Consider the following 16,304-nt stretch of genomic DNA (forward strand, 5'->3'; position numbering starts at 1 on the left):
AAAACCAACACACAGTTTTTAACACACTGAAAAGTGTACATTTAAAGTTTCTGACCTAGCTCACTTAATCTGGCAAATCATTCATTTGTGCCTTTTATTTTCAGGAACTGATCACTGATAGCCCAGCAAGAAACAAACAGGCAAACATTTGCAAAGTGTATGTCCAAGATTTAAGCATCTTGAGTGAGCAGACCCCTCATAAAATTTCTCTCCCTAAGCATATTTGGCTGTCACCTGGTCATGAGCCAAACACATACAACTGGGAAATCAAATCAAGGGCACTGGAGAGGACCAGCTAGAACATTCATCTAAAGCACCCTCCAGTTGTTTCTCAGTTCATAACACAGCCCTGTTTAACAGGGAATTTCTACCAGGGCTATTTTCTTGTTCCCATTGTTCTGGTTGTTCCACATGTAGCTATCCTTCCATAGTGGCATATATGACGCTTCTTTATATTGAGTCACTCCATTGGTTTATCCATCCAGCTTTGCATCATTTATCTTCACAGGGTCTTAGGCAGAAAGAGGGCCCTCCTGGTCCTATTACTTGAAGTTACCTCACGGGCAATGTCAGCAATTGCATATCATTCTTTCAGGAGGCAAACCCTATACTTTTCATCAAGCTGTGATCAAGGAGGCATCCTTTCACTACATTAAAGCTATTTGGTTGGGCTGAAGCTGTTTCATATTTATATTGCTTTGATTTAAGTGGGAACGGTAGAATGGTTAAACGAGTTTTAGGTTTTTCCCACCAAAACCCCACTGGTGGGAGTTGTTTGTCTAACACGTGCTCCTGTCTCTCTCTCTCTCTCTCTCTCTCTCTCTTTCTCTCTTTCTCTCTCTCTCTCTCTCTCTCTTTCTTTCTTTTGCATTCATTCTTTATTTGCCATTCTCTTCTCCCTCTTCTGGTCACTTGCACTGTTCTGTTTTTGTTTGCTTGTTTTCCTCCTTTTTCTTCTCCTCCTCTTGCTACCCTAGTCCAAAGAACTGCAAATTAAAAAGCAGTTTCAGGACACCTGTAAGATCCAGACGCGGCAATACAAGGCCCTTCGCAACCATCTCTTGGAGACCACCCCAAAGAGCGAGCACAAGGGGATCCTCAAGCGTCTGAAGGATGAGCAGACCCGCAAGCTGGCCATTCTAGCTGAGCAGTACGACCACAGCATCAATGAAATGCTCTCCACCCAGGCCGTAGGTACCCCGCACTGCCCTCCCCCTGGGAGGGAGGGAGAAATTGGCCATCCTTCAACCCATGGAGAAGAGCATTTTCCAACTATGCTTTGAAGCCTAGGCCCCAATCCCATTGGATATGGGCTGACTACTTGAGGCAGAATTTATATACCTTAAATAAAGAAAAGCACGAGAGGTTGATTTATCCTTAAAAGGTTGCTTTGGTTTTATACCAGTTTAACTGTCTTGCTTTTTCCCAAAAGAACAGTGGAAAAGAAGATGCTGAGAATAACACGTTTTAGAGAGCCATAATTGCTTGCTCTCAAACTGTAGTCCCCAAGGCTTCCTTGGAAAAGAGGCTGGCTGCTAAACCACACTGTCCGTTGTGCAATGGTGCCCTCGTTCACAGGGCTCTGAAGGATGCTTGTCCATGTAGCATCTCCTTCACTCCCAAAGAAACCCTTCTGAGGTGGGTGACTAGTTTTAATTTTCTGGGACTAATGGAGATCCCTTTGCCACAACTGCTTAACGAGTATCAATTTTGATCTCCATAAGCATAGTGAACATGCCAGCAGTTGTTTGGTACTAAAATGGACTCTCCCCCCTGCCCCTGCCCTTGTACTGGGGACAGGTATTAGGTGCTTTCCATACAGAATAGGCAGAAATCCAAGAGGTGTCCTTTCTCCTTCGCTGAGAGGGAGATGCTCAGCTAGTTGAATTTCTAGCTATTCTTAAACGGGGAGCCCTACCACAAAGAGGCCTTTTGAAATATAATCATCTTGAGGTAGTGAGCCCTCCAGCAATAGCTTTGCAAAGCAAACAGACCAAATGGGGTCCTTTTTGTAATGGTTTGAGGCCAATGCCCATTCCAGAAGCATAGGAAACATTAATTATGGAGACCTTGAGGGAAAGCTAGTGTCTCTCTTTTAAGAGCCATCCTGCCCTAAGGGTTGGTTCCGTGGTGCACAACTTTACGTTGTCTTTTTCCTCCCTTCCTAGCTGCGTTTGGATGAAACTCAGGAGGCAGAATACCAAGTCCTAAGGATGCAGCTGCAGCAGGAGCTCGAGCTGCTGAACGCTTATCAGAGCAAAATCAAGATCCACACTGAGGCGCAGCATGAACGTGAGATCAAGGAGCTTGAGCAGCGGGTATCTATCCGCAGGGCGCTCCTAGAGCAAAGGGTAAGTATCTCCTACTCTCCCTGCCTCTTCAGGAAATTCCATGAAGCTTGGGGTCCAAAGATACTGCAGTATCCACTCAGACCCACAGCCCCATCTTCAGTCCTGCTCAAAGGCCAAAAACATGAATTGTTCTCCTCCATGCAAATCTGAGCTCTTGATTCTCATAATATTAAACTAAAGGCAAACAACCTTTTTCTGCTGAGTGCTGCAGTCCCTTGAGGAATCTATTGGGGACCATATATCAAATGTGAGTGGGGCTTCTGGAGGCTTTGGGGTGGAGCCTGAACCACAAGGGGCTTTCTGATAACCCCCTTTTTCCCCTCACACTGACATTCCTGTTTTTACAACAGTACTGAAATGCATTTTGAACCACAACAGCACTGAAATGCATTTTCAGAAAGCACTAGATTGTTTTTTTTAAACACAGAAAAATAGCTGGGAATAAGCTTTATTCAGTGCATTCCAATTACACACACCTGGAGTAAGCTCTATTTAACATAGGACTTACATCCGTGTAAAAATGCGCACATGGGATCAGACTGTAATGCACCTGGGGCTCTAGCATAACAAAAGCAATCATTTCACTTTAATACAGCCTTGCATCCCTAAGAATCTTGCAAAAACTGTTACAGACGTGGTTGCTTTGTTCTAAAATGTTTGTTTATTAATCTGAGTTAAAAGTCCTATCTCCCTTATCTTTTATGGGTCTTTAGTTTCAACTATGAGGTTGCAGATATCTAATTGAAATGCTGAGGATCTGAGTACAGATGATGAGCCATCATCTGGCTGTACATCACCATATGCCTCTTTTGGTGTGTTGGGGAGTGCCAGGTATTCCTGTTACATCCAATTTAGCACAGATATGTTAAGTGCTAGGTCTCCCTTCCTTATTAAGCAATCTGTCCATCTTCATGCATGTCTTAAAAGTGGTGTAATTGAATCCAGTCAGTAGTAATCTTAGTAACCAGCCTGACCTTGTTATCCTTATTGGCTCACTTGCTGTTACAAGTGAGACAAAAGGGATGCTTGTCACCCCTGCCATGATGTCTGAGCAACTGTGGTTTGTGGATTCTTGCTTCTGAGGTCTCTGTGTATCTCTTCTTTCCTTTTGTCCTTCTCCAGATTGAGGAGGAGATGTTGGCCTTGCAGAATGAGCGTTCTGACCGCATCCGCAGCCTCTTGGAGCGCCAGGCCCGGGAGATTGAAGCCTTCGACTCTGAAAGTATGCGTCTGGGATTCAGCAATATGGCACTCACAGGCATTCCAGCCGAAGCCTTCAACCAAGGCTACACGGCCCCTCCTCAGCCCTGGCCCTCCCGCCCGGTTCCCCGCAGCGGCTCCCATTGGAGCCATGGAGTTCAGAATACAGCTGGTGCTCCTCATGCGTGGAGGCAGCCTCCCATGCTTGCCCCGCCCCCTTCAGCTTGGCTTCATCCCCCTTCCTCGTCTCCCTCCTCATCCTCATCCTCCTCCTCGGCTCCTAGTGGCCGCTCCAATGTGGTCATGCTGAGAAACAGCCCCCAACCACTGCGGCGCACAGCTTCTGGCGGCCAGTCGGACCAGGGCATCAGCCGCTCAGCCAGCGTCACTTCTCACATCCTCAACGGGTCACATTTTTCCTACTCGTGAAGTGATTGGTAGAGAACAGGGAGACTTGGCTGGAGGCAAAGGGGGGGTTGGCTGGTGAAAAAGGGAGGGAGGCGGGGCATGTTATCGGGGGTCGATAAGTTAAAAAACAAAAATGGGAGATGCTGTGAAACTGGACCACAGTGGAAGGCTCTCGGTCATCATCAGTAGCCTTTGAGTTGCCAGTCACCATAAGAAGGTTGGACTGTGAGATGGAAGGTTGAATTCTCGTCCTCTGGAGCATAGCTGGTGCCTCCTCAGATTGTGGTTTCCTATCCCCCGCCAAATGGATAGAGACATCGAAGCTGCAAACATGATGTTGGCAGTCTGTTCTTGTGTCCCTGATGGTTGTCGGTTGCTCCCCCAGCGTTGCCACAATCTGTAGATGAAGACAGGCCAAGAATAGTGCTCCAGCAATGGAGATAAAGTTATCTCTTCAGGGTGTGGCTGAATAGTCTCAATAGTCTCTTCTCTTGAGAAGAGAGGAAAGAAAAATACTCCCACAATACAACAAATCCAGAATTCTTTATTGTGCACTGTAGCTTGTTTGTGGGTGTAATCAGAGCTGCTGCAGCCAGAAACCCTGCTTTTTCCCCTCCTATGCCAGGGTTCCTTTAAGTCAGCTTGGCTAGCGGGAGGAATGAACAGGCATAGAATTGGAGAGAATCCTGGATTTGCATTGGTGGTGGGGCTAATCTGCATGCTTAGAAATTTTCAGAGTGACAGTGAAGAACTTTGCATCTTGGGCATAGACACTGGCTTTTGATCCTGCCCAAATTCACAGACAGGAGAAGATGACAGAATTTAATCTGCTTCTGTGTACCTTGCTCCACTTCTAGAACCTTTCTCAGCTTACTATAGCCCGAGGATGGGAGAGGGAAATGTATATGCAGACAGGCTATTCTGGGGTCTGAATCTGCATTGCCTTCTCTTTCTCAGTCAGAGGCCTCCTCCAGCTCTAGAGGCTGTCTTGGCATCATACTGGTCCCACATGATGGGGAGAACTAATGGGTTTTCAACCCTTTTTATCCCTGTTATGATCCGAATGTAGATACTGATCAGTGCCCTCCATCCACAACCCCCAATGTCTGTTTTGAGATATGGACCTAACCCCATGCTAGCCCAGGGGTCATCTGTTGACGATCAACTCATAAACATATACATTGTCTTTCTTCCCTCTCTTATGGAAGAAACATCCAACAGTTAACAATTCTTGTAACAAGGGGCTTTGGACTGGAGCTCTCCCCAAACACGCACACATAGCACATTTAGTTCCCTGATCACAATCTAAATCTCTGGAAGAGATTTGGCTTGGTGCTTATGCAACTAACGTTTATATGAAATTACCTCCTCTAAATTGTTTTTGATGCAGTGTGCCCACCTTACAATTTCCAGGCCTTTTTGTCTTCTCCATATTTGTCACCTATCACAACCCTGGCACCTTTCCTGCTCATTTTAGCCTCTTCCAATCTGCAGTTCTGCAGCCCTGAATTCATATTTGCACATAAGAGATTGGTTGCAGAGTTCAGGTGCCCAGCTGAGTTGAGTACTTTACGTAGTTCAGATTGTACACAGTGCCATTGTCATCTCATTTCTTCCCTTGTTCCTACATATTCTTCTCAAGCCATACATCCATCCTGTAAATTACAGAATAACCCAGTATGATCAAACCTCAAGGCTGTCTACCCAGGGTTTGAGATCGGGGACCACTTGACATAATTAAATGATGTTGAAGGCCAATAATCTACACTCCAGACTTAAAAATTGAGCCTTTCTTTCTGTTGAAAGGCAGGCAAATTAGCTAACCTCAGAGCAATCAGGATGAGACTGAAGTGGTCCCATCAGCCGATAGAAAGGTTTTCAGAATCACATATCTTTCTTATTTTGTGGATTTGCCTGAACTTCATTGGTGCTCCATCCAAAAGAAAGTGAGGCTGAAATTAGGATCCTGAAAAGGGTGTGCATTTTACAGTGATTAGAAAACTAAAAACCAGTTTCTACCATGAGGGAAAGTAAATGTGGAAATGAAGGTCATTTACAATTCATTCTCTTCCTCCCCCTTCCCCACTAAAACTACAAACCATAACAGCCTTCATCAACCTGATGTTCTCTAGATGTGTTGGACTGCAGCCTACATCACCTCTAGCCAGCATGGCTAAGGGAAGTTGTAGCTCAGCCTCTCTAGAGGGCATCAGGATTGGCAAGACTGTTGTAGGAAGAAGACAGTCGTTCTTGCAAAATGGAGCATGAATTCATGTTCGTTCAGAGCACTAGAGTGCACAGACTTTAAATAATAGCATACGGTGGGAAATACTGATGACTGTCGCAGGAGAATTTTCTTTTCCTCTAGCAGTTAATCCAGACAGAGATTTTCATCAGAGAATACTGCCAAGTTCATATCCAATAAGAGCAGGTATGATGGGAAAGCTGCTGGTGAACTCCCCTGTTTTAAATGGCAAGAGGGAGAATTCTGTGACTGAACTATATTAAATGCCCATTGGAAGACTGGATATCAGATGGCCCCTGATTTAAGTTTCTGATACACTAGTTTTGTATGTATTACAATTATTTTCCCTGTTGGGATACACTTAACTAGGTTGACTCTGACCTGTTATTAAAATGAGCAAAAGGCAGGATTCCACCAGCTCCGTCTGCTGTTTACGTAAATAAGGCTCAGATTAGCTAGATACAGGAGGACAAAATCTGCCCACTGCACAAAGAGAGCCCCATTTTTTTCAGAGAAGTTCAAGTGTCTCAGCCATTTGAAATGGGAGTGGAGGAGAAATAATGCTGGCACCCTAAAAAGAGACATCTGTCCTAATAAACAGGGAAGATGTTCTTTGCCTCATTCAAACATGAGCTCCTAAAAATCATTCAGAGCAACTGGAGGTGTGGGGTGATAGCTACAAGACATCTCATGTGCAAAGCAAGGAGAGCCAAAATCTGATGGAAAAACAGAAGGTTCCTTCTCAGGAAGGGGCAAGCGATTGATCCTCTTCCTCCTCCTTTTAAAAGCATTCAAACTCATGAAGTTTTGCTGTTCTTGCACAAGAAGCTGAAACATTTTCCCCCAGTGCAAGGCAGCTGAAGCACATCTCCCCTCTACCCTAACCAAACAAAATAACCAATTCGCCAATCCCTTTTTTCCAATATTCACAGTGATCCTTCCCCCAACACAATCCTTGGGCCCAAAGTTTGCCTCCACTGTCAACTTGTCTGGTTGATTTTTCCCAGAACCCTCTCCCAGATTTTGCGAGTCAATTTTCTACTTGAATCAGGCCCCCTGTTTTAAACAAGAGGGGAGGGTGGGAGGGAGAAGAAGAAGAAGAAGAAGAAGAAGGGGATCTTTGATGACTTCAAGATGTTCAGTTAGTGGTTTCTTTCTCCTGCCTGCCTGGGATTGAGAAATGGGGTTACAGGGAGGGATAGGGCTGGAGGGGCTTGATGTATTATAATAATCCTTTTGTTTCTAAAAAAATAATAATCTTTTTTCTGTTTTTGGTGCCATAACTTTCCCCATGTACAGTTTTCCTCTTCCTGTTTTTTGTTTGTGCTGCCCTCCCCTCGCCCGCCCCCATTTCTTTTCCTGTCTCCCTCTGTGTGGGTGATTAAAAACTAATGTGAGTGTGTGTATGTATGTCTTTTTTTATATATGAAGAAAAATGTTGCGGGGAAACTTAGACATATGTGTCCTATGGAATGTATTAGAAAATAAAACACTTTTTAAAAAGAGAACAGGGAGGGGTGGGGAAGCTTGAATCTTACTTGGGAGAGCAAACGTGGAAAGAGAACGCAAAGGTGGAATTGGTTGCTCTCTAGAAGGCTACCAATGGGAGAGGCTTTGGGTGGGGTGAGAAATCTTTTAATAAAAATGTTGAATATTTAAAAAAAGAGTGTGTCATCTTTTGGGGTGTGAAGAGCTCTTGGGTTAAAGCAAGTTTTCTCGGGACAAGATGCTAAAATGCATAATTCAGAAGTCTACTTACAGCACATTTCAACTGCCCTTTCTTATACAGCTCCCAGCCCTAAAAGGTGTCTGCCCCAGCTTGAAAGCTTGAGCGCATTCATTTCCTTCCTAAAGTACATTTTCTAACTCACAGCCAGCATCCTAGAACTGCTCTGTCTCTGCAGATCTGTCCTGTTTGGCAGTTTGCAAAAGTTCGGTCCTCTTGCATTATAAGGAATCCCGTCACCTAGCAACTGGATTCTGGAAGCATTCCCATGGTAACAGCATCCCGGCAGTTGGCAAGCAAGAGGAGACGCAGCTTGGTTTCATTCCACCTCCCACAGCAGGGCACCTGATGAGGAAAGGGGTGATGGTTTGTATCTGAGTGAGCAAAAGGTCTTGTCTACAACCGAGATAGGTGACTTCACACATTTCCCAATGCACATTCTCATTGCTCCCTTGACAACCAACCAACTTGGCATTGCCAAAATCCTGACTTTCGGTTCAACTCCACTTTAATGTTGGACCCTTGAGAAAATACCAGACGGTTGAACTGCTGTATCTTATGTCATAATACGTATTGCAGAACTGCGGATCTGACTCATGCCTGTAATCAGCCTCTGAGTCTAAATTCTAGGTGTGGCGTGCTGATCCTGTGTGTGCATGGTTCTATTCCTCCTGTCACTTTAGGAGAAAGGGGAGGACTCACGTTAAGCTTGAGGGTGGAAAGTGTGTAGTGGACGAGGTGGCTGTAGCATCTACATTCCCCTCCTGGACAGCAGAAGACCACCTTTCTCCAGCTAATCTCAGAGCCCAGGATCCAAGCTGCAAGTTTTCCAGAAGGTAGCCAACAAAGCATGGAATAAAGTTTGGTTTTGCCTCTTCTGCGGCAATGGTTCAAAGACCTTTGCATAGCAGCCAGGGGTGTCTACAGGGTCAAAGTGTGCAATGCACATAAAAAACAGGTGGAGCTTTGGAGACACCATCATGGCTGTCCTCTTGACTTGGTTTTTTACTATATTTTCCAGACACCGCGGGAGGCATTTCATCCTCACCAGTTTCCCCCATTCATCCAGCCCCCCCACTAAAAGCACCAATGAAGCAGGCAGCCAATTTAAAATATAATACTTCTTACACAATCTGTAAGTAATTACTCTCTTCCTCCATGTAACAAATAGCTGTCCAAAGGAGGGTGCAAGTGATACATTTTAATTAATTTTAAGTAAACAATTTTGAGCTTTCTCACCCCAATTTCAATGCTTTCTATAGGCTCGCTTTTCCATTTGTTTGTTTCAAGAATTTCTATGGCCACCCATCTCAACAAAATGACTCTGGGTGGGCTAACAATACAGAAATCATAAAATAGAACAAAGTAGATCGAAAACAATACAGTAGAACAGAATACAGTGTGATCAAGGCTCCAAGATAAAATTCTCACATACTGTAATAACAAAACATGTATACCAGACTCCACTAACATCCTGGCCCCGTTGTCTGGGCATGTCAAAGTTCTCTGGTGTCCTGAGGAACTAGGAACTTGCTTTAGAAGTAGAACCAGAAGATTCAGCAAACTCATTTTCACCTCTTTCTGGACAAGGACAGTGCTGGGAACAATGCGATGGCTCATCTATTTCTCTTCTGAGTGAAAAATAGCAGGCAATATTTTAAAAAACAGGAGGGAGGGTGGGGGGATGAAAAACAACACATAAGATTATCAATCAGCAAGGAATGGAAACATTTAAAAATGATTAGATTGCTACATTTTAAAAGCTCTGCAATGCCTGGTTTAAAAAAATGTTTTAATCATTTTTACTTGGTGCCAAAAAGTTGACAAAAACAGAAACAGTATTGGGTTTAGCACCATGCTAAAAAGTGTGTCCCTGGTGGCCTCAGGACAGTACCCAGCACTTGGCAGAATTCATCCTTATTCCTTCCACAGGATGAGCTGGCCAGGATCTGCTCTGTCCATCCGCCACTAAGAGCTGGGATGGATGCAAACCTACTTTTGGAAGCAGCTCACAGATCAGAGACCACTTGGTATATGCTCAGAAGCCCCATCAGCTCCGTTCAGCCCAAAGGTGCAACGTCAAATGATTCCTGCTGATGCTTTTGCTGGATGACGCAGTTTCCATGGCCAAATAGCTGCTTCTGAAATGCTGGCTATAAGCTAATGCAGGAGAGCACAGGAACCCTGATGGTGGTTCTTTGCAGGAGATCTCTTTTGTTGTTCAGTCGTTAAATCGTGTCCGACTCTTCGTGACCCCATGAACCATATTGCGCCAGGCCTTCCTGTCCTTCACTGCCTCCCGGAGTTTGCTCAGTTTCATGCTCATTGCTTCAGTGATGCTATCTAACCATCTCATCCTCTGCCGTCCTCTTCTCCTTTTGCCTTCAACCTTTCCCAGCATCAGGGTCTTCTCCAAAGAGATCTCTCTTCGCATTAGGTGACCAAAGTATCTGAGCTTGAGCTTCGTGATCAATCCTTCCAATGAGCAGTCAGGGTTGGTTTCCTTTAGGATTGACTGGTTTGACCTCCTGGCAGTCCAGGGGACTCTTAAGAGTCTTCTCCAGGACCACAGTTCAAAGGAATCAGTTCTTCGCCGCTCAGCCTTCTTTATGGTCCAGCTCTCACAGCCATACATTACTACTGGAAAAACCATAGCTTTGACTTGGAGGCCTCTAACCACAGTTAAACCTAGTTGAGGTGTTTTTAGACTCAAGACTAAATGGTGTTATGGAAGAAAAGAGGCTCTTTCAAAGGCAATACCTCAAAAGTACAAGACTTTGGGAATGGCTTGTTCATTCATTCTGCCACATAGAGGCCTTGTCTTCTTCCCCAAAGTTCTCCTTTGGCAGCACTGGTGAAGAAACATTCTGCCTTTCAACCTGCAGCATCTCCATTAAACTTTCATTCATTCAAGATCCATCTCTTTCTTTCTCGTCCCCCCATCCCATCCCAACCCCCCTTTTTTTAGATCCTAAATGGAAAAGGACTCTGAATTGGACATGAACAGTCCTCCTCAGGCTGACAAGAGCCTCCCAGGAGGTTTTGCACCCAGAATCTCAGAAGCCATGGCTGAGCTCCTCGTGAACACTGTTGCTGGCACTGCCAAAATGGTCCAGGTGTCTGTGGAAGCCCAGAAATCTGCTCAGGTACTTCCTGTTGACTTTCCAGCCCAACTCTAAAGAAGGGAGGCCTTTGGAGTCCATGAAAGCGAGAGATTCTCTCACTCAAAATCAGAAAGTATTCAAATCTTTTTTTAGTCATTGTCCAGCATAAAGCAACTTTAGAACCATCATGGTTTACAACCATTCCAACATCACCCATCCAGCCTAGAAGCTGTGCAAAAGGACTCCAAGTCATTACTCATAACCCAAAGCTATCCAATCATTCTATCCCTGAACTCTCGTCATAAAAAGGTTAATTAATAGTGAAACGAGAAAAGAATACCGTGCAGCATAAGATACTGTGGTATAAATATCCATATGTGAAAAGTGGTATCAGTGAAAGTGAAAAGGTGAAAGAATCAACAATAATACAATTACACGGGAAGGGTCTTCCATAGGAAGAGGTTCACATGGTTCTCAAAGCCTATCTGTCTCCCCACTTCTTTTCAGCTGGCCTGTTTCCATGCAGAGCACGCGCTGACCCAAGCCCGCCTGAGCTACATGGCAGCACGGGGGCTGGCGGAGCGACTTTTGGGATTCTTGAGTCCCCCTGACTTCCAGGGACTCTTCCAGCTACTCTCACAGCCCCCCATGCCATATTCTGAATTTTGCACTATCATCCGACGGACAGAAAATGGTAAGGAGCTGCCCCCACTCATTGTCAAGGAACTCTTGGCACACCCAGTCCTTAATGCACCCCTCCTTCTTGCCACCCAGCCCTCCTACACCCTGTTCTCAAGTGCAAGCCAGGATTCCCAGTGCGACGGGAACCCAGCCCAGGCTCTGAATGCAGCTGCCGGTAAGTGACCTTGTGGGAGGAGCTGGGCAACAGGGAAGCTTGAAGGGACAAATCTCTGGCCTCCATTTCCAACCCACTTCAATCTGCTCCTTTTCCCAGACCAGACATTGCAGATGATGGCCTTCAGGGGGGGCTTTCTGATCTCCAGTTCTTTAGGCCCCTTTGTGTCAGTGAAATGGTGAGTAAAACACACCCACATGGACTTGAAAACCTTCTGCAAGGGCCCAGTTCTGTATCCGAAGAGTAGGATTTGGTTGCAGGTGGAACCAGTAGGATTTCTGTAGAAAGGGCCAGTTAGATCTGAGGTGGAGAGTGACACCCCATCTCCGTGGGTGAACCATCCACTTCTGAGGGCATTAGATGCATGTTCAGGAAAGGCATTGTACATTTTGTAACACAGTGTTTCTCAACCTTAGCAACTTGAAGATGGTGGACTTCAACTTTTGTCATAATATCATTGAAAAAATAATTGTCTAGATAAGATCTCTTGAATGGGCTGCCTATTCTAACAGGGAGATGTCATCCTGAATAAAGTGCAGGACTCTATGGTTGGGATCTTTTCAGAAATAGATCAACTGAACCCTAATAAAAGTTGATTCAGGAGAGGCTCAGATCTAAGGAAACAGAGTAGGACCAAAAGGTCGTATCTGTGCTCCTCATCCCAACGTTTCCTTTTTTTCTTATCACAGGATGAGGATGGGACAGATGAAGAGGAGAATCAGTCAATGCTGATACGAGGCCGAAACCCCTCCTGCCGCAAGCAAGTAGGACTCCATTTTCATTTAATTTCTTAAATTACAAAATGCTAAAACAATAGCCTGAAGGTTTCTTTTCCCTGCATTTGGGAGGCTGTCTGTGGAACAAAGAAACTTATGCATCATAAAGCCTAAAGATTTCTTACAACACAAGCTTGTGAAAACTAGAATCTGCTTTCCCAAATACTGTATATTAAATGTATCTCTAGTAGCAGGGTCATACTTCTTGTATTTCATTGCTTTTTGATCACATTATTAACAGGAGTCTCTGTTTACTGTTTCTCTATAACCTGAATATATCTTTCGGTCCTCTTTGTAATTAACTTTTACATTACCTGTAAAAACAACCCCACTACAAATCAGATACTGTGTACAGTGCTGCCAAAATCTTAGCTGTTTTTCCTACATCATTAACACATCTTCATTTTAAAACTGGCTACTACTAGTAGATTTATGGGAAGGCTGGCTTGAGAACTATACTTATATTTTTCAACAGACAGTACTCCTAGAAGATCAGAGGGGAGGCACATACGTGACTCAGTGTCGGCATTCATCCCGGAGGTCCCCCTCCGCTGGTGTGGAAAGGCTTTCTCCACTAGTATCTGAGCAAGACCTCAACAGCATCCAGGTATCCCCCATCAGGCCCAATGCATTATAGGAGGCTGGGTGGGAGAAGAGAAAAAATGGCAAGCGCAGCGGAAGCAGGATTGCCCACAGTTAATAGGCATAACTTGATCGGTACTGCTTTTCCTGATGGGAGGGCAATGATGTCCTCATCGATTTCTGCCCCTGTGAACAGACCATGAGAACAAGTGAGGAAGGAGGGAAAGGTGGGAACAAAAACAAAAAAAGAAAAGAATGAAGGAGGAAAGAATAACCAAGCTGGATCAGATTAAAGGCTTATCTCAAGTTTACCCAACCCAGTGCTCCAAAGATATTGCAGAATAAGACTGTGAAGAGTTATAATCCAACACATTCAAAGAGGAAGGATGGGCTAACTCAGCATCTATTCCCGCAATAGCCAGGTGGATGCTTTTAGGAAGCCAATAAACCGGACTTGAGGTTCACAATATTCTCCTATTCATGGTCCCCAAGATCCAGTACTGAGAAGCATTTTGCTGTGATGCTGCAATCTCTTAGGCAAAGCCCATGCATAGTGACATTTTGAAAACCCAGGCAGAAAAAGATCCAGCGCTACTGGATCCAGCTTTTGTAATAAACAGCAGCAGCACGATAAAGACATCTTTTAGACATTAACCAATCCAAGCCATTCTTCTTGATTACTACAGACCTGAAAGCTCAACTACAACGAGTTGCATTTCTTGCTGTAGATGTTCTTAGGTGCTGAAGTCTTCTCCCAGAGAGTACTGGAGTGAGATGTTAAGGATTTAGCTATTGCTACATGTCTTTATTTGTGATTATTGCTTATATATTGTGCCCTTATTCCATGAAGCTTGGGGCACTGAGTATAGGGCAGACAGGCCAGACTTATGGGCCCATAACTTAATTCCCAACAGGAAATCTCGATTCAGAACTCCAGAATTCCCATACTCCTTTTATATAACCACATTGGCACTGTATTTCATCATTATAGAGAAGCTGTCAAAGATTTAGCATGGCATCTTTCCTTAATTTCTCCTTCTAGCCTACTAATGAGGGATACAGAAGTCCTGTCCCATCCTCCTCCTTACAAAGAATGTGTTAGTTTGGGCTCTGCAGTACTTTGGATTCCCTCTCCAAGGAGCTTCAGAGCACCTAGAGAGGACCTGAGCATGGCCGGCTGGGGAATTCTGGGAGTTGAAGTCCAGACATCTTAAAGTGGCCAAGTTTGAAAAACCCTGATTTAAAGCAATCAAGGCATGTCAAAGGGCAATGGACCTTTCTTTCACCAAGTCCCAGTGTCTCTGGGAGAGGTGGCAACCCTAACACCCTATTTCTGTCCAGTCTGATCCACCCTAGATCTCCTGGTTTTCCCCACGTTGCTTGTTATCAGGGCAATAAGATTGTCTGCCAAGAAGGAAATAAAGGGGGAGGGGGCACTTGAGACTGTATACTGCTTCTCACTTCCTCCCCTCCCTACCCTGCAGCCCCTGATCTGTTGCCCCTCCCGCCAGGGTGGGTCGGGCAAGTTCCTGAGCAAAGTGACCCGGCGCAACGATACGTCCCAGCAGGAGAATTCGGAGAGCGACACCAGCGAGCAGTCAGAGACCACAGCTAAGGATACTGGATAAGCCTGGCTGAGCCCTGCTATATGTCTAGGAACAATCCAACACAGTCAGCTTGAACCCCACTTCCTTCCTTCCCCCAAGACCTGAAAGGGAAGGCAAGGAAACAACTTTTTGTTATTAGTTGTCCAGCATTATTACTGCACGGGCTGGGCTGGACAGAACTGCGATAAGGCATGGGTGTTACCTGCCTAAGAGCCATTCTTGGTAAACTTTGACCCAATCTAAGAAGGGAGTAGAAGAACCCCTCAAGGTTGCCACCTCTTCCCCTGCCAAACAAGTAAATAAATATAAATGAAACAAACCAAACCAAATTCTAGCCTTTGCTCTTTTACATGTAGCCAGAATATTTATTTGTAACTGTTTCAGTGATCAGGAGGAGTGTGGGAGCGTGAACGTTTATACCTTTTAATAAAAATTGTTAGTCTGAAAAGGTGCTACCAAACTCTGTTTGATTTTTGGATAGCATAGACCCGTGTTTCTCAACCTTGGTGACTTGAAGATGGGTGGACTTCAACTCCCAGAATTCCCCAGCCAGCCTTGCTGGCTGGGGAATTCTGGGAGTTGAAGTCCACCCATCTGAAAGCTGCCAAGGTTGAGAAACCTGGCATAGATTAACACAGTTCTTCCCCTACAATGTCAACTGTTCAGTAGGTAACTGTAACAGCCACATGAACCTGCAGCATTCACTACCAGCAGCAGGCTGGATGGCTAAATTGAATGACTGGGTTCAGTGTGTGATGTGAAGTCACCCAAATGTGGTTTATTCAGATAACCATAATGAAGCAAACCTTGGCTTAGTATTATGAGCAAACCCAGCCACTCTGTTTCCTTCCCACCTGTTTCCTTAATATAGTTTATTATTTATTGATTCTGCAGCATTATACAAGGTATCCAGATCTAGATTTTTAGAAGAGTTCTCTAGTCATCTCCTGTTCCTCTATCAGAGCATCTTTTGACAAGAAAAGTCACATTTGGTGAAATTCTCCTTGTCGAATTGTAAAATTACTGCTCAGCATATGACACTGGTTTGAAAGTAAAAGCTTTGTAAAAAATAAAGAGGAATTTTGGAATCAACCTTTTCCCTTATCAGTCTCTTGAACATCTTTTACAACCGCTAGGTCCCTTTTCCAACAGTTTTCAAGTTAAATGTCCATTTTGTAAGTCAGGAATTCTGATAAAAAAAAAGAAGAAGAAGCATTCAAATCGTAAAATTTTCAAACTTGATGCTCCATTAATAGGTGATTTTTCATTTTGATAAAAGTGCTAGATTTATTTATTTATTTATTTATTTATATTTATATTTCAAATTTGTCACCGCCCATCTTACTGCAGAGTGACTCTGGGCGGTTTACAGTAAAAAGAACGTATAAAGCAGCAAAATGTGGTGAGCGCTAAAGATTATCATCTTGTAATTAATTCCCAGAATTGAAC

General features: G+C 44.4%; 2 protein-coding genes across 2 annotated transcripts in view; both read left to right on the forward strand.

Annotated features, from left to right (window-relative positions):
* TAOK2 (TAO kinase 2) overlaps window positions 1-7,707 on the forward strand; it is a 39,245-nt gene extending 31,538 nt beyond the window's left edge. Inside the window, exons 18-20 of the mRNA XM_007424330.4 lie at window positions 978-1,190; window positions 2,169-2,351; window positions 3,474-7,707. Of these exons, the coding sequence (XP_007424392.1) occupies window positions 978-1,190; window positions 2,169-2,351; window positions 3,474-3,980 (903 nt within the window). The 3' untranslated portion in view covers window positions 3,981-7,707. The remainder of the gene's footprint in view (window positions 1-977; window positions 1,191-2,168; window positions 2,352-3,473) is intronic.
* Window positions 7,708-10,808: 3,101 nt separating this feature from the next.
* LOC112540209 (uncharacterized) lies at window positions 10,809-15,351 on the forward strand. Its single transcript, XM_088142537.1, has 7 exons — window positions 10,809-11,076; window positions 11,542-11,728; window positions 11,809-11,890; window positions 11,990-12,068; window positions 12,580-12,658; window positions 13,140-13,273; window positions 14,733-15,351. Exons 1-7 carry the CDS (start codon window positions 10,906-10,908, stop codon window positions 14,874-14,876), a joined length of 876 nt encoding a protein of 291 aa, XP_087998663.1. The 5' UTR covers window positions 10,809-10,905; the 3' UTR covers window positions 14,877-15,351.
* The last annotated feature ends 953 nt before the right edge of the window (window positions 15,352-16,304 follow it).

The sequence above is a fragment of the Python bivittatus genome, unplaced genomic scaffold, assembly GCF_059951505.1.
Source record: "Python bivittatus isolate LINGU-HERP-01145 unplaced genomic scaffold, Pbiv_v1 ctg000440_np1212, whole genome shotgun sequence".
In the NCBI taxonomy this organism is placed as follows: domain Eukaryota; kingdom Metazoa; phylum Chordata; class Lepidosauria; order Squamata; family Pythonidae; genus Python; species Python bivittatus.

Excerpts from the sequence above, each read along its gene's own strand:
- LOC112540209 (XM_088142537.1), top strand. The coding sequence starts at position 10,906 with ATGGAAAAGGACTCTGAATTGGACATGAACAGTCCTCCTCAGGCTGAC. Across the intron at positions 11,077-11,541 it reads AAGCCCAGAAATCTGCTCAG|CTGGCCTGTTTCCATGCAGA; the intron begins GTACTTCCTGTT and ends ACTTCTTTTCAG. Across the intron at positions 13,274-14,732 it reads AAGACCTCAACAGCATCCAG|CCCCTGATCTGTTGCCCCTC; the intron begins GTATCCCCCATC and ends CCTACCCTGCAG.